The sequence below is a fragment of the Cinclus cinclus genome, chromosome 1 (assembly GCF_963662255.1).
Source record: "Cinclus cinclus chromosome 1, bCinCin1.1, whole genome shotgun sequence".
NCBI lineage: Eukaryota > Metazoa > Chordata > Aves > Passeriformes > Cinclidae > Cinclus > Cinclus cinclus.
Window position 1 is genome coordinate 112,855,585 of NC_085046.1, and position 25,530 is coordinate 112,881,114.

The 25,530-nt window shown below is 38.5% G+C and overlaps 2 protein-coding genes across 7 annotated transcripts in view; one reads left to right on the forward strand and one right to left on the reverse strand.

Moving 5' to 3' along the window:
* Positions 1-13,786, reverse strand: part of LOC134041933 (transcription elongation factor A protein 1) — a 44,837-nt gene extending 31,051 nt beyond the window's left edge. The window contains exons 1-9 of one of the 5 annotated variants that reach the window (XM_062489025.1): positions 13,718-13,786; positions 13,272-13,303; positions 10,173-10,238; positions 8,607-8,654; positions 7,708-7,778; positions 7,038-7,111; positions 6,219-6,320; positions 5,435-5,569; positions 3,241-4,053 (exon numbers count right to left, since the gene is read on the reverse strand). In XM_062489025.1, coding sequence (XP_062345009.1) covers positions 4,000-4,053; positions 5,435-5,569; positions 6,219-6,320; positions 7,038-7,111; positions 7,708-7,778; positions 8,607-8,654; positions 10,173-10,238; positions 13,272-13,303; positions 13,718-13,786 — 651 coding nt within the window. In that variant the 3' untranslated portion in view covers positions 3,241-3,999. Of the gene's footprint in view, positions 1-3,240; positions 4,054-5,434; positions 5,612-6,218; positions 6,321-7,037; positions 7,112-7,707; positions 7,779-8,606; positions 8,655-10,172; positions 10,239-13,271; positions 13,304-13,717 lie in introns of those variants that run through there. The other 4 variants (XM_062489018.1, XM_062489003.1, XM_062489033.1 and 1 more) reach the window with 4 other exon arrangements.
* A 2,928-nt stretch (positions 13,787-16,714) lies between these two features.
* On the forward strand, positions 16,715-24,958 carry MRPL15 (mitochondrial ribosomal protein L15). 2 transcript variants are annotated; one of them, XM_062501740.1, is made up of 6 exons: positions 16,715-16,817; positions 17,727-17,884; positions 20,241-20,406; positions 20,867-20,990; positions 22,279-22,659; positions 24,068-24,958. In XM_062501740.1, the coding sequence occupies exons 1-5, from the start codon at positions 16,719-16,721 to the stop codon at positions 22,614-22,616; spliced, it is 885 nt and encodes a 294-aa protein (XP_062357724.1). In that variant the 5' UTR covers positions 16,715-16,718; the 3' UTR covers positions 22,617-22,659; positions 24,068-24,958. The 2 variants fall into 2 exon arrangements, with proteins under 2 accessions (XP_062357724.1, XP_062357715.1); XM_062501731.1 differs by lacking the exon at positions 24,068-24,958 and having other exon boundaries at positions 22,279-24,042.
* The last annotated feature ends 572 nt before the right edge of the window (positions 24,959-25,530 follow it).

Here is a 25,530-nt window from a genome sequence, read left to right on the forward strand (position 1 = left end):
ATTAACCCAGAATATGAAAATCACCCTCCAATCATACTTCAACAAAGTAGCAAAACCTAACTTGGTAAGTAATTTCTTTTCAGTAACTACAAATCATTGTTCTTCTGTATTATAGTATGCATACATTACCATGCAATACATTTTCAAGGAGCCTCTGGAGTGCCATATTTCACAGCACATAAAAACTCAACTTCCTTCAGGTAAGTATGGAAAAAAATCTTTAGTACTTGCTCAAATACTGATTGAAATTTATTTCATGATGATTAAAATGGGAAACTTTTACATTTTCCTTACTACAGAAATAATTTCCAAAGTTAAGATTTCTTATTGTAAATAAAATTAGCAAAATAAATTACATTTTAGATGTTTATAATCAATATAAATGGCTTATATTTCCTAACACAAGAAGTAACTGTTCAGTATTTGTCTATAAAATTTAAGAGACACAGGCCTTGTACATATGGCTTTGCTGACACCTTAATTTGCCCTCAGTCATAGCCATCAACCAAAACAGTGCCTCTGCATAAAAGATGCATCCAAATTATTTCAATGAAGTGCAGTATACTCCATTAGAGAGAACATGTTTTAATTAACAGTTCTAATACCAGTTACAGTGTACAGTACTTTTACCAATCTACTGTGTTGTAATTATACAAGATAAGACAAAGAGACCAAATCATACAGTCCCCACCACAGTATATACCTTGTTGAACTTTTACGTTAAGAACAGCTGGAAGATTTGGCTTATAATATGCAATTCAACATGTTTATTCAAAAGTGGGCAACATATCCCAACAAGAAGTCAGACTTCTGACAACACAAAACTGCAGTCCAATTTAAGTACCATTTTGAAATTAAGAACACATTAAGGAGTTAGATAACCATTGAAACAAACTGATTGGCAAGCAAGGTATTTTCTTATAAATGCTTTTACAGGTTTGATAGACATCATCTCCATTGGTAGAAAGTCTAACATTACAAAAAATAAACATTATTGGACAGTTTCAAATTGTAGTTTATGAGGCTAGGACAACATTCATATTTAGAACACTGACAGTCCATTTTAACAGACTTCTCCATTTTAATAGAATACTATGAAAACTCCCCCATCAGACAGAGCTATTATTCAGCCTCAAGTACATGCATCCTACAACAACGCTAGCATCAAATCACTTCAGGTAGTGAAGTTCAGCTACAAGACCATACACAAAGCTTTCAAACCAGCTGGGAAATTACAAAAGACAGGAGCTCAACATACACATTGTAATATGTGTGGACATACAGACTTGAAGTTTCCTCTGGTTTCTGGGCTATTTAAGAACTGCTAATTACAATATAAATATACACTCCTGAAGAAAAAAAATGAAGAGGAGAATTCTTCCTAGAATACAGAAATTCAAAGTGAGTCAAAACATTTACTTATATTGACTTTGGTAACAAAGCTCTCTGTAGATAAAGCAAGCAGCAAAACAACCATATGAAAAATAATCTTGTTGTGATAGGTGAATGTTTGAACAAAGTTAACACATGAAAAGCATTTTCGGAAAAACATCTGAAAGCATCGTGACAGTGACAGTTGAAGCTGACTTGGATTACAATGCCTAAGTATCAGAATGTGACCACAAACTGTATACCAAGTTGAAGAAAGTGTTATAAAGCTAACACAGAAGAAAGCTAGGGCAGATCTCATTTTAACATCTTAGAAATACTTTTTTAAAACTAATACTTGGAGAAGGAAAAATATGTGAAATGAGCACACAGTCAATCAGAAATTAAGAGTTATCAACAAATACACAAACAGAACATTAAAATAATGAAAGAAAAATTAAAAGCTTGTGCAAGAAATTTGGAAACACACCAATACTCAGGGAATTAAAATAAATCTAAAAACTAGGACAAAAATAACATACAGTTTGCTTACCAAGACTGCAATTCAGTAGAACTGCAAAATCAGCTAATGCAATTTGGGAATGACTCCAAGCTAGGACATAATGTTTTCTCAAGAGAACTTTGGCACAACTACAGTAAGAATATTATGGTTTCTTCTGTGAACTAAATTAACTGAAAGACAAATTGGCAGATCTATAGAAGAGAGTGACTGAGAGAAATTACTAATTACATTTCAAAGTTAATAAAAATGCCCTCTTAACTACACAGATGGACCATCTAAAACTGTTTCATTACCATTTAGGAAAAAAACCCCTCCTTTTCAGTTTTACATATTAAGAGTGTTTAATAATCCAGAGAAACTGAATTAGAAAAGAAGCAGCTGCCTAAAAATTAAATGCAACATTAAAAAAAAAAACACTGAAAACTGGTAACTCAAGACTAGGTAAACAGGTCAGATCTCTTGCAGCAGCAGTGTTAAAGGAGAGATACAAAGGTGCAATTCCTCACATATGTATTTGTACTGGCAGATACCTGATGTAAATCCACATACACTATAAGAGGGCCCCTGGGAGAGGAAAAGTACCTTAAAAGGCAGGTGTGAAGCACAGTACTGACATGACAAATACATCCAAAATAGAAATTCTTTGACTGAAAGTATATTACAGGATAGAACACTGTTATGCAGCAAATTACACAGTAAAAATGTAGTGCATTGTTTTAAACATTCCTAGTGTGGTGACAGCCTCTGAATGCTACAGAACAGCTGTTTCCAGCAGTAAATTATGGCTCTTAACTGAAAAAAGCTCTTGAGTGTGCATCAACTCCTGCAAACCAGCGCATTCTACAATTTTAAGGTTCTGAAAGAAGAAACATTCTGTATCTTGTGAATTTACTCTTTTTTTCCAGAATAGGTCTTCAAATTCCTAGACTATACTGATCTGCAGAAATGTAGAAGGATAGGTTAGAAAATAAAATGCCTTGTCCCTATTCAGAAAAAAATAAAATCAAGTCTCAACATGTAACAAGAGAAAGTGTTATATGGTATCATCTTAAAGTATCACTTTAAAGTTTAGGTAAATTCTATCCCAATTGCACTTATATTTCTAGTAAAAAATAACTCAAATAAGTGTGTGTTACACATGACAGTTCAACAATACACAGAACTATGCAGCTGCACTATTTTCAGATATTTACTCCAAAGCACAAGGAAAAAAAAATCAAAACAATATTCTGCTCATGTGAAATACATAAACAAATGAAAACTACAACTAAAGCATCAGATGAATACTCAGTATGAAAACAAGAAGTTTCTAAATGAAACTCTAATTAATCCTATGCACTTCTTCAGAATTCTGTTCCAAGTCAACATTTGCAATGAGTTTAAAAGAAAAAGGACAATAAATGACAAACAGCATTCCTCCTCCTAGGGAGGAATAAGTCCCTTTAGAATTTCCACAGTATTCATCTATATGAATATTTTAAAATGGAGGTGATTTAAATGTAAGAAATACCTTTGCTGACTTCTAGCCATTATAGAACAACTCTTCTTATCTGTTAAACAACTAATATATAATCCTTAAATCTTTATCCTTGGTACCATTTATTCCACCATCATATGCCCACTACGTTATATGTTCTGTACTTTATGCCCACTATCTTTTATATTGTGTTCATTATGCATTCATTACATAAAAGAAATGTTGTCATATGTTTGCAGTGAGTATTAAGAACAAATCATGTCTCAAGTAAAACTAAACTGGTCACATCTATGTTGCTCACTTAAATTTAGTTTTTTATTACTTGTACAAATAGTTTGAAATTCTGCAATCAAGAAAAAAAATAATTAGACATCTTAAAACAGTTACATTCTGTTATTGTTACCTAGTTCCCTCATTCACATCTTTCTCATCGCTGGGTGATAAATACTAAAAAGATTACAATTTCTTGTACATTTGTATTATTTAACTTTCATTGTAAGTATAAATTTGCAACACAGTAGTAACACTGCAGGTATAGAAGTAATGTTTCCTATCAGGCATATGAAAAGATTTATCACTCTACCACAGTTGATGCTGGTGTATTTATTTAGAAGGCTTCTCACGGATCAGATCAGTCTACGGGAGGTAAATGTTTGTCTATGAACTGTTTTACATCCATCATCTCCTGTTTAAAGATAAAAGTATGTATTAGTTGAAGTCCTCTATTACTACATAATCACCTACAGTAAATCATGCTTTAATATTTGAGTTATAATAAGCAGCTGGGCTAGAAATATTGAGCAATTAGTTACTTGATTACCACTCTGCACACAAATCAAGGCTGATAACTTCACAGCACTATGCACTCAGAAGAGGCTAAAATACAAGAAAAAATAAGCAAGGACTACTTTTTCTTCTCCCTCTTACGTTGAACAGGCAAGCTACATATTGATCATCAAGTGATCTTGATAGCACCAGGCTGATTAAGTACAGGGCTTCAATGTAGCTACAGCCATAGCTTCCTGTATGCTCTAAACTTTTACAAGTTATCAGCAGCATGAAAAGCAGGCAACTCCTCCTCCTAAAAATTCAGTTTCATTTCAATGCTTCTTTCCTTAAGGACAAGCAATACAGCAATACTGAGAAACTAATCCATAGTAATCTTTTTTTTAATTAATTCACTGTTGTAAGAAAGATCACATTACTAATGTATTTGTGTAACAACTCTGCAATATTACAGCTAAGTGCAATGCTACAAATGTTACAAAGATGTTGTTCAAAGGTACAGCTCCCACAAGATGCAACAATCTAAATTAACAATGTTACTGCTGCTTGACAAATGGCAACTCTGTTCTTTGCCTTCTCTTTGATTTCTTGCTCCTCACTTTGTGGGAGTTCTGATGCTCCAGCTCCCTACAGCTGCAAACACTGAAGGCTGCAGCTCTTGGCATTTTAGCAAATTCAAATGATTCAAGGAAGTTTCTGATCTGTCCCAGAGCCTGTACAAGGAGGAAGTGAGTGCCACAAGGTCATGAGCAGAGGGAGTCCACCCTTTCCTGGCAGCAGGAAGTTATTACATCAGCTCAGCTGTCTGCTGAGCCAGAACCAAAAAAACAGGTTCTGAGGCTGCCTCTTCCAGAGTGTCAGCCCTCCCTCCCTATTCCTTCGATGTTTCCCGCCACAGAACTGCCAGGATTCTTCTCTCCAAAATACCATCTTGGATTTATGCTATGAGAATTTGTTTTTAATTAGTTTTTTAACTAAGCAAATAATGAAAATCTGGGGAAAAGAGCATTTTATAGCCAAGTTTCCTAGTCCTTAAAACACATTATTTTGAGGAAGTTCTCACTAGTCATATAAACTTTTGCTTTGGATGCTTTTTTAGCCCAGAATTCAGTTCCTCACCAAAATAACTAGCATGAAGCACTCATTAATTAAAAAAAAAAAAAAACCAAAACCAACTGAACAAAAACTAACCCCTCCCCCCAAAAAAAGCCTATAAATATTAGGTTTGAGGGAAAAAAATTAACTATACCAGATAAAACAGGGTGTATTAAGAAAATTACCTCAAGAGATGAACTATGCATCATGCCAGAGTAAGTCTTGAAGGTTACATTGGCTGGATTTATCATAGTCTTCAGCTTCTCAACAGTGAGGGAACCAAACATTATAGGAACCAGGGGATCACAGTCCCCATGGCACTGAAGAACAGCAATATCCTTGTTGACACCACTGCTAGGGCCCTGGGAGGGGTGGGATTATACAGGAGAAGAGAAGAAATAGACACTAAGTGGAAATAAGGCTGACACCTTTGAAATAAAATAACCTCATAACACTATACCCTGTGGCATGACAAACAAATGGAATTCTGAGGGGAAATAGTACAATGTATAGTCAGCAAGCAGCTCCTTATGAAGTAAGCTCTACCTGACAACACATTAAGCTCAAAGACCTGCAAATAAAATTTTGGTAAAAAAAGTTTGATAACAGAAAGTCATAATTTCCGGCCAAGTAAAAAACCTGAAACTTTACTCAAACACGCAGTCTCTAATAAGATAGTGCCTTGCAGATGGAACAAATGGCAGACAGAAAATTAACCTTCAAGGATAATTTGTCATACTCTCTACATTTTCTAGTAGTGTAATTTTAAGTGAAATATCTACTGAGTGTTTCTTCATCTTCCTTACTTAACAAAATCTAAAATTTTAGGGCTCTATTTTAAAAACTTTCAAATGATCAAACAACAGTCATCGTCTGGTAATAACAACAACCACTAATTCTTGCACAAGATTCAATCTTCAGATATACTCATTCCCCAAGTGCAATCCATTTTAGGGAAGAAACCAATACCTGAGGAAAAGAGGCCCGTAGAGGAAGCCAACAGCTGAGGGCTATGACACCTGCTAGTTTTTGATGTGTTGTAAGAGCTGTATACAATGATAAAGCACCTCCCTAAAATAAAGAGATATAAGTATTAGAATAATGACAGTAAAGTTCTTTTTAATGTTTGCTTCAAATCTCTGATTTTGCCTTTAAAAGTCTTTTCCTATTGCAATCGATTGTTCTTTAGAGACAACAACTAAAATCAGAATTTATTTACATTTGTTAAGCTTTCTCCCTTTCCCTCCAAGTCCGTGTGATCAATTCAGAAGTAAGCCAGCAAATTTACTCTAACAGTTGTCAAAAAAATAACAAAACCAAAGACTAGTACTCACAACAGTATTATCACTACTTTAATATCTAATTTATTTGCATGTGGACTGGGGGAGTTGATGCACAGACCAATTAATCTACTAGCCTACCTACCATGGATGCCTTACAAATATGAAGTAAAAGATTTCCCAAATAAATCCTGACCACTAAATATCTACCAAATTCAAGTAAAAATACTAGCAAAATTTTCAAACAAAGCTACGTAGGTTATGTGCATAAAGATTTTAAACAGACCATTTACGTATATTTTTTAAGTATGCATGTTCATTTTCTAGTGAACAGTAATTATTTGCATAAAAACAAAAAACTTCATTTGTTGAAACAAAGGCACCTTAAAATTTCAGAGGCATCTAACATCAACGGATTTCAATTTAAGTGTCTAGGTTTCCCAAGTTAATAAAGCTAGGTTACTTCCCTGGAAAAAAAAGACAATGGTTCTTTCCAACCATACTTTACCTGAGAAAAGCCTCCCAGAATAATTCTATTAGAAGGAATTCCGTTTTTTACTTCTTGATCTATCAGTGCTTTAACTGCAACATAAATAAAGGCCAATCATTAAAATCCACTCCATTCTCTAGGAAGTCCAGAAGAGGAAAGATGCCTTCTTCCTGGCATCAAGAGAAAGGTAGCAAAAGGAAAATCTAGGCTGCTAAACATTAAAAGTACCAGAAGATCTAGAGCACAGTCAGACATTTTGGTGCCACTGTATCATTTCCAAAGAAAAATGTGCAAATAGGTCTTGCAAAAACACTAGTGCTGGGAAGATGGTATCCTCTTCCAAGTAACAGCAACATAACTAGATGTTAACACTGCTCTGACCTGCTGCACTACCCAAAAGCTCTTAAAAAAACACAATACTTGTTCCCATATTTCAGAGTATGAAGTGTTCATATTGCTGAATTACTCTACTTACTAATAATGCTAAAAAATAAACTAACAATAAACAATCCAGCTAAACTTTGGTCAGTGATAATACTAGATACGTATATTCTTCTCCCAGAAGAAATACTGTCTTGGGAAAACTTGATTCAGATTGATAGCTTATTTTCAAGAATACCTGGAAGTACTTTTAAGACATTAAAAATGCTCCTAAGTATTTATAAGTAAGTACACTAAGTAAGTATACCATTCTCTGCCGCCTGCTTGATCCCAGCTTCATCTTCCTGTGAATCTGGAGAAAGTCCAATGATATCAAACCTTACAAAAACATCAACAAGAGCATTACTCATTAGAGCAACCATTCCACTTCCTTAATACACAAATAATATAACTTGGATGTTTTCCAGACAAAAATGTTAGCTGTCATATTGTTTAGTACCAACTACCCATACATCACAACAAACTGCACAATCTGTGAATGTGGCTTAAAAGACCAGATCTAGTCAACAAGGCTTTTCTGAGTTTTGACATCTTCTGTAATTCACTGCAGCTTAAGCAGTACAGTTTTGATATTTGCTCAAAAAATATTAGCAGGAACTTTGCTGCATGTACAAATTAAAATATGGTTTGAAGAAATACTAGAAAAACAAACACAAGTTACTTTAGGAAATGGGAGGGGAAAGCCCAAAATCCAGCAAAACTGAAGACTGGTTTAAGATCTTTGAAATCTACCATATTCTTCTTGTTCTCTATTCAGAATGGAAGTTCTAAAGAGCAGTTGCTACATATCCTACTGACCCCCCATATATTACTCACTAGTAGCAATAATATTTCCACTCCAAGTCTCTACTATGAATTCAGACACAATGCATACTACAGACCATACCTGTAAAATAAAATGGGGTTTTGTTCTAAAATATGCAGATTAGTCCTGAGGAATAATCACTACCACAGGTATAAAAGGATAATTAGAGTGTGCTTGTGACAGCCCTTTCATAAAAACAGAACTAAAGCAAAAAGGTTTTTACACTTGCAAGTAATTAAAACCAGATACCCAGGTTGTTCATGATTTTAAATTAAGAACAATGAGTTCATAGCCCCAGACATAATTTGATTAGAACCATCTGCATTTGAACAAATACTTACCATGATGGCATAGACATGTTCATGTTCAAAGAAACAGGCATAACTGGCCTAGAAATGAGAATGAACACTCCTGACATAAGATATATACTGAAATTCAACAATGCAGATGCAGTAACATCATGAAATTACATATCCTTTAACTCTTACTTCTAAGGAGTAATTAAAATTAGCTGCTTTGCAGCATTTGTTGAAGAAACTCTTGAAACCTCCCAGCCCAAACACATTTAATATTCAGGGCTGAATTGCCACTCTCTATGGAAAGCAAGCAAAATGTTAATGGGCTGCTTTAAATGTGCGTGTGTGCGAGTACATATATCTCATACATGCACGTTTTAATATATATATATTATTTACTTATTTGTAATTAGGACTTATTTATCACAGTTCCATCCACAGGTTGAGTGGATTAAGGCACCTTATACAGCAGCATTACCAGGAAGCAGCCAAAAGCAGCACGTGGTGGAGCCTGGCCACGTATGCTTCTGTCAACAGCTGACTCTGCTTAGGCAGTGCCTGCCTTCCCTGCTGGACTCCTTCCCACCCCTGTGGCACAGCACTGTGTACTGCTGTGTGCCATCTTTTCAGCCACAGCAAGACAGCTTCAATGGACTGTGCCACGGATCAAATCTGGCTTTAGTGTTAATCTATAGGAACTAAGCAGCATAAGTTCTGTAGGGAAGAACTGAAAGAAGACAAAGGGCAAGCAAAGAAAACAGCAGATATCACTAAGCTCCTTTGGTATGGTTCAGTAGAGCTTGGCCACATGGTAAGACAAATGAATAAACCACAGTTCAGTAATTCACCAAAACATTGCTTCCTTCTCTCTCTATCATCTCTGCTCCATGTCTGCCAAGATGACTGGAGCAAGAGACAATCTGAATTTTGTGTTAAAATACATCAAGATTATACTTTATTTGTTTTTCTACCATCAATAGTAGATAGATGTTAGTGCCTTATTTACTGATGCCTGACCGTGCTTAGAAGTATTTCACTTCTCAAATTGCAAAGTTCAAATTGCATTATTTGCTGAAAATATCCATATCCTGTCAATTTTTAAATTTCTTTATAACCCATAGTAAGTTTCAAGCTACTATACCCACACACAAATTTAAGTAGGTGTAGCTAATGCAAATTATGTGTAATGGTAAGTAAAATACAAAGAAAAAAATAATATCCTTGGTAAAACTGTTTTTGACAAAAGACTGTTAGGGGGAAAAAAAAGAAACCAACAAGCAACTCAATCCACTGGAAAAAAAAGTCACAATAATATAACTTTGTAGCTAAAACTTTCCAAATATGTTTTGAATCTGAATAAGCACCAGAATCGAAGTACAAATAAAAATGCAGTTTTGCCCCAAAGTAAATCACATAGAATTCCCTGAAAACAAAAAACATTTAATAGCATCAACAGTATTTTAGAATGGGATTTTATACAAAAAAATAAACAAAACACAGAGATAACCAGATAGCATCTCACTTCTGAGATGTCTCTCTGACATCTGTTCAAGGGCCTTAACAGATGATGTCTCTACAGAAAAAGGGAAAACAAGAAAGTTACAAACTTACGCATGCGGGCAAATGTATTTCACATGGGGGCTTTTGATACCAGCAAGCGCTTCTGACCACCCATGCCTGTTAACAAAAACATATTTCATTGCATTTATGTTTTGGCTTAGCTCTTATTTCTGACTTGGTTTATCAGCACAGACCAAGTATGAAACATGTTGAATTAGATCAATATAAACACAGTTCTAGAAAATGTTTACATCAACAACAGCATACTATGAATGTAGTACTAAACTTAGAAGGTTTGTTCAGCCCTTGAATGTTTGTGGCATACATACAGTCAGGAAGACTTGATCTAATTTTGCTGCCATAGTTGTGCCACAGCTACAGAAATATCACTTTGTCTCCAGGCAAAGCCCATTCTGTATCTGTCTGGCTTTATTAATTTGTGTGCCGCAACAGATGAACACAGGTATCCTGCTTCCAGGCAGTTCAGAGGCTGCTTTGCTGCTCCTGCAGAGTTAAGACAGCTTCTCTGACAGTCAATCTGGCATTCTGAAACCCACATTTCTTGACATGGGACAGCAGCAAACTGACACTAACAAACTAAGCTAACTCCCCGTGGAGCCAACCCAATCAATCAGCCCTCTTAACTTCAGCTCAGCTTGCATGCTCTTGGATTCAGGCAGTCCTGAACAACAGATTGCAGTAGCTTTTTAATTTCAAGCAGATACTGTGTATGAACACCCATAACAAAACAAGATCTGCACAGCAGGTCAGTTAATGAGATTCCTCCAAACCTGAACACGGGAGAGCGTAAAGTCAAGACTCACTCCAGGCCTCATCTAGACAGGAACTGACTTCGACCCAAATCTGAACCCATGCACAACCACTGCACGTGCCTGCACTTGGCTTTGCAGAACACTCAATAGCACCTGTATTTCCTGATTCTTCTCATCATTTAGTATTCCTAACTCACCCACTCAATTAGATACTGGAAATTTGGTTCTAAGCAGGAAACACCTTTAACAAATTTGTCAGTGATACAGTTGAACTAATCAGACCAACAGCAGACCAGTCATAAAAGCATGTTTGGTTTAGTTTAAATATCATCCTGAAAAGTTAATTAATATATGCTACCTGAAGTTGAAGGCATTTCCAACACACTGACATCACAGACATTTGAAGCACTAACTGTATCTCAGCCTACTTCTTATCAGTACTTTTAGATATATTATTAATGAATTGCAGGAAGTATGGTTTGTACAATATTTACAGTATCACAGAAGGTTGAATAAGAATCTAAAAGAGAAAGCTAAGAAAAAAGCTAAGAAAAAAAGAGTTGTATAAGAATTTAGGGACATTTTTTAGCCAATTACAAAGAGTAATTTGACAAATTTGGAAAGTAACATTGTATACATATTAATGCGGACTCCTTAGAACAATTCTCTATGTTCCACGTTTATTTCAGACTTTGACAAGTATGTTAAGTTCCATTTATAAAGGAGCTAAGACAGAAAAAGCATGTAACCTCTCTTAGACACTTTCCAGAGTAAGAAAAATACAGCTGGTAAACAGAAATGATCAATTTAAAAATTCATGTAAAGTGGAACAGGTCAGTTTAAACTGGGGGAAGTTATAGAATTGTTAATAGGTTTGCTTCAGACAATTTTTTAGGTCACTACTACAGCTTTCACTTGAAAAAAAAAAAAAACACAATCAGCAGGATGTCAAGGGCCGTCTATCTAATCTAATCTGCAGCAGACTAAAAGAAGAAATACACCTAAATCTCTGTGTCTCCACAGACATGTCACATCATGTCAAATGCAGATATTCCAGTGGGCTCAGTGCGTTTGCAAGATTGAGACTGTGAATTGGCTCTGACACTGAAATGGAATGCCACCTTATCTAGGGAATACAATTTAGGTTAAAGAGAAAGTCTCTATTTTTTACCCCTTGCCAAAACTAACATGAAGCTGATTTGCATGGACTCAAATTCCAAAAGCTCAGAAGATTCTGCAATCACTTGCTGAACATTTGGTGCCAAGATGCAGGCAGTACTGCTGCCTCAGCTGCATCCTACCAGCAGAAAGGAAGAGGGGTAATGCAAACAAGGTGCTGTGTAAGTGCAACAAATCAGAGCAAAAACCTCCACTTGTAGAATACTGCCAAGTGCATGGACTTTTTTAACTTACTAAATGCCCAGGTTACGCAAGTTTTAACTCTGACAACTAACTGTCATTAGTTCTTTGGAAAAAATAACAACAAGTTTCAACCTAGAGGCAACATTCAAGTTCCAGATAACAACAAAAAAAATTCTTAAAAAATATTATGTAATTTTGGCCACAAGGGAGCACAATAGACAAAGCATTCATGCTACTTATTCTCAGTATCTAAGTGCCAATTCTTTTAAAGTCTTCCACTGAAAAGGCTTCAACACTCCTTTAACTTCTTAATTCAATGGCTGTAATGAATGTACGTTTATTTCTAGGCACACACAAGCTTCAAACAGAAACATTACACCAGAGCTAGAATGCCCTCCAGAAATTCCCTACTCTTTCCATTTCTACTCCAACATGAGAATAACAAGAAGAAGGCAACAGGGCATTACATATTTTATTTGGGTGGGCTTTTTTGGAGTCTGAAGACTGTATTTCAGAGACAGAAATCTGTAGACATTAGGCGACTACTTTGGAGTTTGCTTATATAGATCAAAGAGGTCTGAATTTTAGTGTAAGTACGACATATTGATGAAGAAACCACGGACTAACTGCAGCTATTGGCAAACCAACAATCCACAAGTCTGGAATAAAAAAGAACTCTAAATTTAGACAAACACAGGAATAACCAGAAACCCACTCTCAGGAAAGTAAATGATCAGAAAACCACAGACTCCTTCTTCTACGAAGTTTGTCTCAGGAGCAAAAGAGATCATGCTCAGACCAAATAAGTTTTTGAGGACTTGTTAGAAAACTTTAATTTAATAGTTGCCACCATCATTGCAGGACACATGAAGTTTTATCTGTTGTTGGCCACTGCCTTCAGCAAAGGGCAAAATAAGAATCCTAAGAACATTTTAACAGCTCACATACTTAAAATATGCAGATTATATTTGAAAGTATAATAGCTACTGAGTATGCAATAGATCAGAATACTCACCCGGTATCTCCTAATCCGTGAAGAAAAATGACCTGAGGGAAATAAAACAACAGCAACAAAAAAAGACAACAAAGGTGGAGTTTTAGGATCGCTAAACAACCAAACGCACCTCGCCCACGAGCCCCAGGCGCCCATCCAAGGTCAGGCACAGCTCGGAGCACGGCACCACTTTCTCCCAAGAAAACTCCGCTTCGCTCACTTCCCCTCCCCGGCCCCGCGGCCATCAGCGGCCATCAGCGGCCGCTCCCCGCGGGCACCGCTGACCTTCCAGGTGCCGAGCCCGGCCCGCCTCTGGCAGGGAAGGACCGGGAGAAACGCGCCCGGGCCGGGCCGCCCGCCATCCCCCTCAGCCGGCGGCGCGGCCGCGCCTCGCCCCCCGCCCGCGCCCGCCTCGCCAACAAAGCGGGGCGGCGGCGTTCCCTGCCCGCGCCCCCGCCCGCACTCACGGCGGCCGTCGCCTTCCTTGCGGCCGGGACGATGGCTGGGAGAGGAGCCGACATGTTGTTGCCGCACATGCACCGGGCTGCGGGGCGGCCGGCGGGACACGGGCCAGCGGCGGGGAGGCGGCGCGGGAGGGCTGCGGGAGCCGGGTAGGAGGGGCGCGGGCGGGCTCCTGGTGCTGTGCTGTAAGACCCGGGGGGGGGGGGAAGGAAATTACGGTATTCTTAAATAGGTAAAATAGAAAAGGCTAAGTCACGGGGAGGCAGAAAAACCAGCACAAATACAGCAAACAGCACGGCTGGACGGGGCTCATCTGTCCTCATCGGGTCAGATGCCTTCACCACCGAATTAAGCCTCTTGGCTCACAGGTCACGGATTCTTACTCGTCTTGAAATGTGTTAGGCTATTCAGGCACTCTGGTTGAAGTTACTGGATCATTCCAGTCCATTCCAAGTACTTAGACCAACTCTGAATATGTATGGCAAACACATTTCTATCAAAACGGAATACTTTGTTCTTTGTCTTCTGTTCCATACATCTTTGTCAGATATTTACTCCCAGGAAATCAATATGCTCATTGTATTTGCCGGCTGGTAAGTGGCTGGCATGGGTGCTTATTTGGCAGCTCCAAAAACAGCTGAACGCACACTATACTTCTTTCACATCCTCCCCACTGCTGCGTTCCATACCAAACAGGGACATTTTTTTCACAAAGCTTTTGCTCATCGACATCACCAGGATTGGCTGCATATAATTTATTGGAGGAGCCTTTATGCCAGCTGTGGAACACTGAATACACATCCTCTTTTGCCCTGATTGTTAGGCTGCTTTGATACATATCTGATGCTAGGGCATCCCTGTTATTACTAAAATTTGATTATTTTCACTGGTAACATTGTGTGGTTTGATTTGTCTCTAATTTAGCATGCGCTCCTGCCTCATGTACTGTACCAAATTCAAGTCTGTTAAGAAAATATGGTTTATGCGTTAAAAATTCTTCAAATATTAGGAGCTTCACATGATGTCAGGTGTCTATTAAGCGTGCCAAACTTGACCCTTGCTTTAGATAATCTTTTTGGGACATGAACAAAATTTTGTTTTCCCTCTCTTCTCTTCTATTTACCATGTAAATGTCACTTCCATAAGGTGAGCTGCTGCTGAACCTCCAGCCTAAGAAGTAACAGTCTGCTAAGAAACAGAACAAGATTTTAATGTTTTTGTCAGTAGAGCTGCAATGATTTACTTGAATTCCGGGTTGCTGCCATCATGGCTCTGGGGCCACTGGGGAAACGTGAGCTCTGCATGGATTGGGCATGGGCCAGTCTGCTGGTTACAGACTCCAAGTGTTCAAAAAACAGACCTTTACAAATCCCAAAGGAATTGCTGAAAACATCTGAGCTGTGAACCTTTAAAAAAATGGTGCATGGGCCATCCCTTCAGAGTGAGATATCTATCTTAGGTATGGTACTTTTCTACCCGATTTGAAATTTCTGTTTAAAGCAGTGAGAGTTTTACAAGGCAAAGTATGCTCTAAATTACGCAGTTTTCCCTGCCCTAAAGGCTAAAATGGACTTATCTAAGTTGTTTGTCCATGGCAGCATCTTGTGTACTGTTACAGTGTAATTTTTCTTAGTTTTTTTGAAGGGGGTAAGAAGCTACAGAGATTTCATACAGATATTCATACAATACTCACAGATTTCTGCAGCATGATTTCCATTTTACCTCAATTTGATCTCAGGGCTGGCAGAGCTGCTATCTGATCCCCTGCCCAGTCTGAAGCAGACATTCAACATGGAAGAAGGTACTGTCAAATATAAGTTTTGGGAAAGCAAGATAGTACACTGAGGAGTATCAGCTTTCACAACGGGAACTGTTCTTTCTGCTCTGTAACTCCACAATGGCAGCTTCTACAACTCAGTTCTTCACTGCACTGAGCCTGCACCCTGCACACCCTTCTCACCAGATCAACATACTGATGGAAACTACTGCATGGTTTCCCAGTAGGTACACATTTAAATTTAAAAGACTGAAGTAATACATGTGGTCAAGCACTACAGCAGTATTAGGAACATACCTGTCTTGGTCTTGACCATGGTAATTTTCTTCCCAATGCCTGGAGAGGGGCTCTGGTTTGGATTTGTGCTGAACACAGAAATGGTAATATAGAGGTTTTTGTTATTGCTGAGCAGGGCTCACACAGAGCCAAGACCCTCTCTGCTTTTCAGGCTGCCATACTCATAAGAAGACTGGGTGCATGGGAGGGTGGGAGGAGACAGAGACAGGACAGGTGATTCCAGTCACCAAAGGGATATTCCAGACTGTATGACATCATGCATAAAGTGGGGGAAAGAAGGAGGAGGGATGCTCTGGGTGATGGTGTTTGTCTTCCCAAATAACCATTGCACATGATGGGGCCCTGCTCTCCTGGAGATGGCTGAACACCTGCCTACGCATGGTAAAAAGTTAATTAATTCCTTTTTTTGCTTTGCTTGGATATGCAGCTTTTGCTTTCCCTATTAATCTGTCTTTATCTCAACCCACGAGTCCTCTACCTTTTATCCTCCCAGTTCTCTCCCTGATCCCAATGGCGGGGTGGAGGGTGAGCCTGTGTGAGGCTTGGTTGATGTCTGGGGTTTAGCCACCACACTCTCCAACCGCAATGGATGTTTCCAGCACCTGCGCGGGCCGCAGCTGAGCAAGGTCCGCTGCACCACCGGCCACTCGGCTTCAGATGCAGCCTGATGGTTTTAGAAACTCGGCTTAGTAACGCTTGGCTGAGGTCTCAGTAATGAAATGTTTCCAGCAAGTGCTGGACAACGAAACGTAACGAGCTCCCTTTCCTCAACCATTGGAATTCCGAGCTCCGGCACCACTAAAGCACTGGGCCGGCCCCGCCGGCGGCTGCGCGACACCGCTGGGAAGCCGCGGCCGGTGCGGTTTACGGCGCTGCCGTAAAGCGCCGCGGCCGGGCGCGATCCCCACGGGCGCCCTTGGCAGGGAGCGGCCATGAGCGGGAGCGGCGCGAACCGGGCCTTGGAGCTGCTGCGCTCTCTGCCCAGGGTCAGCCTGGCCAACCTGAGGCCCAACCCCGGCTCCAAAAAGCGGGTGAGTGCCTGCAGTCTGCCGGGTGGGCCCTGGCGGCGGGATTGTGCCCTGGCAGCGTCCCGGCGTGGTTTGTCCCCAGGGTTGTCAGAAGGACATCGTCCTGGCACGGCCTGGAGAGCGGCCTGGCCAGAATAGGCGTGGAAAGGCAGAGGAGTGGGTGGCACTGCTGTGTATGTGTGTGTGTGTGTTTGTGTGTGTTTGTGTGTGTGTTGGTCCGCTGCTTGCCCTTTGCGTGCCTTGTGGTCCATGTGTGTGGCCATCCCCGCAGAGAGCTGGGCGATGAGTGATGCTAGCTGAACCTCAGGGCCTTTGCTGGGGCTGGAGGGGAACGGTAAAGGGTTTTTATCTCCAGACGTTTATGGGATGGAATAATATGTTTGGAAACGGAAGATTAGAAGGAAAGGGAATGTGATGCCAGCAAACATTCTTGTTACTATTTCTCGAAAACAAACCTGTGATCTGTCTCCTTATGAAGGGGTAGAGAAATTATGAAAAGAAACCAGGGAGAAACTCTTGTGGTTTAGCGGGAATATTAGTGAACAGGGAGATGAGATTCAAAGGCTGAAACCATAGGAACAGAAAAAGAATAGCGAGCAGAACTCTCCTAAAAATGCTGACGACTCCCTAAAGCTAGTAAATAGTACAGAATTCAAGTGCAGTTTTGTGCTAGACTTGACCATCTGCCACCAAAGGAAGCTGCCTTGTTCTCACACTATTTGTGGTGCAAGCCTAAAGTTTGCTCTGCCAAAATCACATTAACTGCTTTTCTATTTTCCCACTTAGATCTGTAACTTAATTTCCCCCCAAGATTCAGCATTTTGCTCAGTTGTTTCTATCTCTGAAATCTAATGTTGTATAGGTACTGGTCTCTGGAACAGTTGTCTAAATGTATCATTGATTGTTTTGAAGGAAAGAAGACGTGGCCGTGGAAGATACGGAGGTAGGAAGTGTGGCCGAGGTCACAAAGGAGAAAGACAAAGAGGGAATCGCCCCAGACTAGGCTTTGAGGGTGGTCAAACTCCATTTTATTTGGCCATACCAAAATACGGATTTAATGAGGGACATAGGTAAGTTTCTAGAAGTTTACTTGGAAATTAATCACTGTCTGCTTTTCTTGATATTTCTCCTGAAGCAAGAATCTAATATGTCAAAACAGGCCTGACTGAAAAAGTTCAGCTTCCCAAATTCCTCTCAGGTTGTTAGCTGCCTTACCAGAAGAATCTCCCCATTTCTTGTGAGATTATTCTTTTAATTAATTATTTCCTGAGTTACACATCTGCTTATTTTCTCTCTTCTTAAAATCCTTCATGTGTAGCAGGCTACCCTTCTTCTTCTTCCAGCTGAGTGAATTTGTCCTCTGAAACTATTCCTTCATTCCTGCTTGTTTTTGTTTTTGCCTCATAAACCAGTGAACTGACTGGGAACAGTCCCAGTAACTGGAGTGAGATGTTGGGCATGGAAGTGTAATCCAAACCTTTGCTTTGTTGTTTCTCCTCACTGTATTCACCAGAAGCTCTGATCTGCTGGCAGCTGAACAATTCTGCTTCTCGTCATGCTTCTACCTTTTCAGCCCTCTGAGATTGTGGTGTTTGTCTGTCTGTGCCGTGCCTGTTCCGTCTAGGATCCTAACAAGCTTTTTAATACCAAATCTGCTGGATGAGGCATTAAATCAGCTTTCACCATTGTTCTCCTTGGGCATTTTGCCTTGTTTTTTTTTTGCCTCCCATTGTACTTTTTTGTGTCATGTCCTCATTCCACTTTTTTAATGCTTAAGGTTATTCTAACATTCTTTTCTCCAGTCACTGTTCTTACCTGGAGAGATATATGTCAGCATTTTCCAGATTTCCTTCACTTATATTGATAATTAAAAAAAATTAGACTTTTTTCTTTTTTTAAGTTGGATTTGTTTCATCAGATAGCATTTGTGTTACCTGGGTCAGCAATCATTTTGTTGCTTTTTGATCTGGTCTTGCAAACTTCTGTGTGCATACAAGGCTGTTGCAGGCAGTAATAACAAAAGCCTGCTACGCCGAGCAGACAATGAGGATGAAAAGACTAATGTGTATTTTTGAGTTGTTAGACTTGATTTCATGTTCCATTTCCTGATACCACTTCACCAGATAGCTGAGCACTTCTATATTTCCATTCTTAATGTATGCAGTGGAACTTACAGGCTTGTCACAGTTGTTAAAATGTTTCCTCTGAATCCTAAATTTTGAAATGTGACTCAAGTTCTACTTCCAGGTACTGTTATTTCCTCCTGTTTGCTAAATTATTATAAGAATAAACAAGAAGCACTTTTAGTAGCTGAAGGTAGAGTGTAAATCCACATTCCTGCAAAGGAAATGCTGCAGAATGCAGATACTCAGTTTCTTATGTTGATAATGGTCACAAGTTCATGAATAATCAACAGCAAAAATCCAGCCTCTTGCTGGGACAAGAGATTATTAGGATCTTGCTGTTTTTAACAACATCTGACAGCATGTGAAAACAAAAAAAAAGTACTCTGTGGTTTCAATGTTTGCAGAGTTTCAGTGTCAGGCTACTGTAAATGTTCCTGCGGTGACCACTGTAAGTGCACTCAGCTACGCTGTTGGGCAGAGGGGAGCATGCTGAACAATGTCTCTGCCTGTTTATCTTCACCTCACTCCTGCCTCCACTTCGTGAACTTTTTCTTTGTAAAGGGCTGTCTGACAACACAAATTCTTGTTACTTGTCTTTTGTATGTGGCTTGCTAGTAACAGATCAGCTGCTTCCCAGTTTTGAGCTGCCACTCAGACTTCCGATAGCAGCCATCTAACGGACTGTAGGAGAAAGTTTTGGGTATCAGCATAAGCAGTGTGCATAGACAGGAATATACTTTTGCATTGGAAAACTGTGCTAGGGATTGATTTGTACAGTAAAGTTAGAACTTGAGAAAAAACAAAAGTAGGTTCTGCTGAAGCCAATGGCTGTTGACAAAAGATTCCAGCTCCCTTTGGGGAATGTGGGTTAATGCATATTGTCTCAATATTTCTTTTCCTTGATGGTGTTTTGAGGGAGATTCCTTTCAATACTTTAAGATGTTGGATACAGTGGTAATGGATCAGAAAAGCTTTTTGTATGTAGCTGTGCATGTACAGAATTTTGCAGATAGTCTTCGACTAAGTTTGTGTGGGAGGAGATGTTCAGTTTTTTGACTGTCTATCAGCAAAGCACCCAAGGTGGATTCACTTTGAAAGTGGTAGTTATTTACAGTCTTGTTGGTTTGCCAAGAAATGTTGACACCATATTGTCTTGGTATTTTTTTTTTTGTTTCAGGAGCCGATAAAAACCAGAGTATTTCAGTTGACCAGTTACTACTAAAACTTCAGTTTTGTAAATTTGTCTTTGTTTTGTTCGGGTTGTTTGTTTTTATGGTTTTTTTTTTCTTCCTCTCCCCAGCCTCAGACGTCAGTACCAACCTCTGAGTCTCCAGAGGCTGCAGTACCTGATTGATTTGGGCAGAGTTGACCCCACACAGCCGATTGACCTAACTCAGCTCACTAATGCCAGAGGTGTAACAGTGCAGCCTCTCAAGAGGGATTACGGTGTCCAGCTCGTGGAGGAGGTATGCAGACAACACACTTGGTACTTCAGGCTGTCATTCCCGTGGTTTGGAAGCATCTTGGATTCTCCAGATTAGTTTGCTGTGGGGTTTTTGTGGATCATAAATCCACTAGAGGGCGCTGTGTGTCAGCAGAAAAAGAAACAACTTGGGAGGATGTCTTCATACCCAAGGGACTGCAGAAATGAGAGTTAAGGAGTACATAACAAAAGGCCGAAGAAGTGTTTTACAACAGAAAACTAAAATGTGCTGTAAAAAAGTATGAATGTTTTGGAAATTGAAAGAATTTTTTTATTCAACCCAAGTGACTGAGAGCAATTTGGTTGCCTATCTTGGTACAGGGAACAGACAGTTCATAATATTTTGTGGGATTTAATGATCCTTACAAGTTTTCAGAGGAGAATAAATGTATGTCTTAAAATACTCATTTTAATGTTACTGTAATATGTGTTGAAATTTACAGGGTGCTGATATTTTTGCAGCAAAAGTAAATATTGAAGTGCAGAGGGCATCTGAATTAGCAATTGCAGCCATAGAAAAAAATGGAGGCGTAGTAACAACATCGTTCTATGACCCAAGGAGCTTGGGTAAGAACTTCTAATTTCTGCCTTTTTGTTTTTTTAATAACGTGCAAAGGTTAGATGATCCAAACCAAAGTTTCAAACACAGTTCTTAGTAGAAAGTTACCATCTTCTAAAAGCTTCAGAAACAGTTACATCTGTATGTATAGAATCACAGAATACTTTGCGTTGGGAGGGACCTTAAAGATGATCTAGTTCCAACCCCCAGTGATGAATGATAATGCATCCTTAATTTTGCATTTTTTTAAGCATTCACCTGTTTAGTTCTTCCAGTGTTGGTGGTTGTATACCAGTCAACCAGTTAAGGAAATCTGAATAGCTTTGTAAATAGAGAAACTAAAAATATTGTTTTGCTGAATTTTTGTCTTCTGTTTCCCATGTTTAATAGCACTAAGAAAACTCAGGAAAAAATAGATTTAAAAAACACTGTGGATGTTTATATTTTTAAATTAAAATGCTTTTCCACTTAAAGTGAGGAAGTAAGTTACAGAAGCTCAGAATCATTCCAGTTAAAATGGCTATTGTTTTCAGAACACTTTCACTGAAGAATGAGGCTTTGCTTTGCTTGAGGCTGCATCCTGCCTAACATTCATTCATGCAGTTTTTATTGACAATAATGCAGCTTTCATGTGTGAATGAGGCTGAGAAGAAGAGGAATAGACATTTTTAGTGTGCAAAATATGTTACCCTGGAGTGATACAAATTCTAGGATTTTTTTTTTAATTATTGCATAAAATAATTAAAATAATAAGGTTAAAAGGTTCTGGAATATAATTTGTCAAAATCAGTCAAATTTGAGGAAGAGAAGATAGTCCTAGAAAGGGCTAAATAGGTGCATGTGCCGAAGAGAAGATAGTCCTAGAAAGGGCTAAATAGGTGCATGTGCCATTGATACTTTATTTAAAATACTTACAGAAGCACTAAATTTGACATTACTTGGTATACTGTGTAAATAGCCATGCAAATGCATTGCTTCAGACTTGGAAATAGTAATTTAAATAGGCTTAGTTATGGTTATCTTTTCCAAATAGGGATTCTAAATGTATTAGAAGTAGCAGCTCCTCTAGATTGGCACTAGAAATATCAGTTAAAACAGAGTTAAGTGTGGTTAAGTGAAACTTGCAAATCACTATCTCGTTCTGAACAAAAATATTCTTGAGATTTGATTTTTCGTTTGGTACATTTTTATGTGAATGTAGTAATTAATTTAGTACAAAATGAGAAGGTGTCTTTTAATATCTTTAAAATCTGTTATGAGATGTATTCACTAATCTTCTCTCATGTTTGCCCACAGAAATTTTATGCAAGCCAGTAGTATTTTTCCTCCGTGGCAAACCTATCCCAAAGCGAATGCTCCCACCTGAAGATCTTGTCCGTTACTACACAGATCCCAGGAATCGGGGCTACCTGGCAGATCCATCTAAGGTTGCAGAAGCCAGGCTGGAACTTGCCAAGAAATATGGTTATGTGTTACCAGACATAACTAAGGATGAACTCTTTAAGATGCTAAGTGCACGCAAGGATCCTAGACAGATATTTTTTGGTCTTGCTCCAGGATGGATCATAAACCTGGCAGACAAGAAAATTCTAAAACCAACTGATGAGAGTTTGTTGAAATACTACAGCTCATGAATTCAGGACTGGACACAATTGCAGGTGTACAGGAAACATCTGGGTATGAAATAATGGATAGAAGTAGTGTGTGTCTGTTTGTTTTTAGGACTCCTATTATACTAGAAAAAACATTTTTTTCTTCATGTAGTTTTCTGGTGTAGCTCTCAACTTTTTTATTGTCATAATAGAGTGTGTCAGAAGTCTTAATATTTGAAAACAATGTGGAGTCTTGACATAAAATGTGGGCACTTTCTTTTCCAATGGTTTGCCAGTTATTTTTTCAAACAAAAGGTTTTGGTGTTGCATTTGTTTCAGAGGATAATTCCAAAGAGTCATTTGATCTAATACTTAGTTTATATTTCCCCTTCTCAATTTAAAATTGGAAACATGACTGTACAAAACTAAAACTAGTTTACAGTCGTATTGCATGAAATTATAAGTTCTAGAAAATGTGTCTTCAATAGCTCTAAGAGGTATTTTTGGTTGGGGGAAAAATAAAAAGAACCAGAAAAAGTACTAAAGATTGCAATAACCTCTTCGGTTCCATAGCTATGTTTTTGATTTTGCCGTTGCCATCAGTAGCACTAGAGCTTGAGAGATCTTGATTTTCCTTTTATTTCTTCATATGTAATTGAGGAAGACAGAGTGTGCAGTTTAACTTTCTATCTAAAATTTGGGCTGAGGGGAAAGATAGCTGTCTTAATTCAATGGATTTTATTATTCAAACAGAATTTAAAACTTGTCCTGATGCAAATGTAATCTTCTTAATAAAAATGCATAGCTGAATCCAGAATAAAGGATGGGGATGTGATTATGAAGGATGGGGTTGTGATGAACAAAGTCCACAGTTAGAATTCAGTTTTCAGCTTGATCACAGATTGCGTGTGTGGCAGTGGACAAATGAATTTTGATGTTGTGAAAAGTTATGAACAAATTGTGTTTATGGGAAACACTATTTTAATCACACCAACTTAAGTCTTGAAAAATATTTTTCAACCAAGGTTTGTTATATCAGTCTCTCCAGAATACGGTGTTATTACTATGCAAGAGTATTGTAGGTTTTATGTGGAAACTTAGGATTGGGCATTTGAGACAGTGAACCAGACAGTAAAGAAGGATGAAAGGGGAGACCACGATAATGTATCACAATGTGCCCTGACTGCTCAGAAGTTAATGAGCTGCTTCGTAATTACATGGTTTAATGGCAGCTGAATTTGGCTTTAAAATAGTTATAATTTGATAATAAGAGTCCAGGAAGCAGTCCAGGAGACCAGAAGTCATCTTGCTTTCCAATTTTCATGTGCCTTTGGAAATGCTACTTAGAGTTTCCTGTAGCTGCCAAACCATCCCATCTCATAGGGAAAGTCCTCTGTGTGCTAGAGGACTCCTCTTTCTCCTGTATGACATCTGTGTTTTGCTGGTATGCCTCAATGGGGGAGGATTTAAGAAGAATCTTCTTTTTCTTTCAGACAATAAAATGAAGTGGATGAACTTTCGTTGGTGTTTGTCAACCAGCCCAGATTTTTCCTTCACTCAACAGCCTGCCTTTTCAATTAATATGACCATATGTAATCACAGAACGAAGTAAAACATGTCTTCTCATTCTGATTAAATAATCTGAAATTAAGACATTAAGAATACAAAGTCACTAAATTTTGACAACTTACTCTTCCACTTCTATTGTTCCCTGTTAATGTGTGTTAAATGCTATCAGTATTGGTCATTCCCTGATTTGGGGTTTAAGTATAGGTGAAACATAGCAAAACAACAGCAATATAAAATTGGACTATGAATAGCAGGAATTTTGTTTTAGTGGCATTAGCATTCATATTCTGAAAGGTGCCCAACACTTTTTTGGCACATTAAGAATAATACTGTGTGCCAAAAAAAGTACACTTGGTGTTAACTTGAATGTGAAGTAAATAACTTTCTCACTTTAGATGTATCCTGTTCTGCATCCTGATGATTGTTGGTTTGGAACCTTAAATGACAAGCAATACTTCTTTATTTTTCTTTTTTTTTTCAAGTTTTTGTTATTACAATAACTTTACAATAACAATATTACTACTGCCTCCATTTGGGAAGGAGTTGGAGAGGGGGAAGAGTATTTATTGCCTTCCCTCATTTGTGCCATAATGTTTCTGTTTTTATGAATCAATTCACAATTGTATTTTGTGGAGGTGGTGGTACTCAACAGGAAAGCTACTAAACTGGAAGTGAAGAAGGAAGTTAGTCATATTAGTGAAGACCAGAAGACAAAAGTGTTTATGTATCATTGTGTATTTTGGGGAGGAGAAGACGGGGGGAAGGCAAGTTTGTTTCCATTTCTGCTCTTTGTATTAAAATGAACAAGTTGCTCTCAGCAATTTTTTTTCTGAATCAACTTATTTGATACACACACGCGTGCACACGCTGGTTTCTGTAGGTTTCTAAATGGTTTTCAGGTGAAAGGGTAACTTGGATAAAATGATAACACTGAAAGAAAGAATGAAAACAGGAAACAGATGTCTGGTGACGTCGAGGGATTGGATAGCACTTATTCAGTGAACGATGTCTTAGTCACAAGGCAGCTGTATCCTGGCTCTGATACTACAACGCTACAAATACCTTGGAGCCAAAACATCCACGTTCCACAAAATCCGGTCATTCTATTTTATATAGGTGATCTTTTATCATCTTATAATTGGAGAGGGCAAAAAAGGGCTATATGTTCCTTTATTTAAAATATGCAAGGCTTGTCTTTTCTCTCTTCTGTTAACAGTAGCAAGTATTTTGTATTAGTTGTTAGAATTTTTATTTACTAGTGCAAAAAGTCACAAGGCTATAGAGGATTTCCTGTTCATTTTATCTCATCAGGAACACAAGTCTCCTAGCAACCAAATATAGAATTATCAAAAGCACAAGTAAGTTATTGACAAGGTTTCTAATAAAT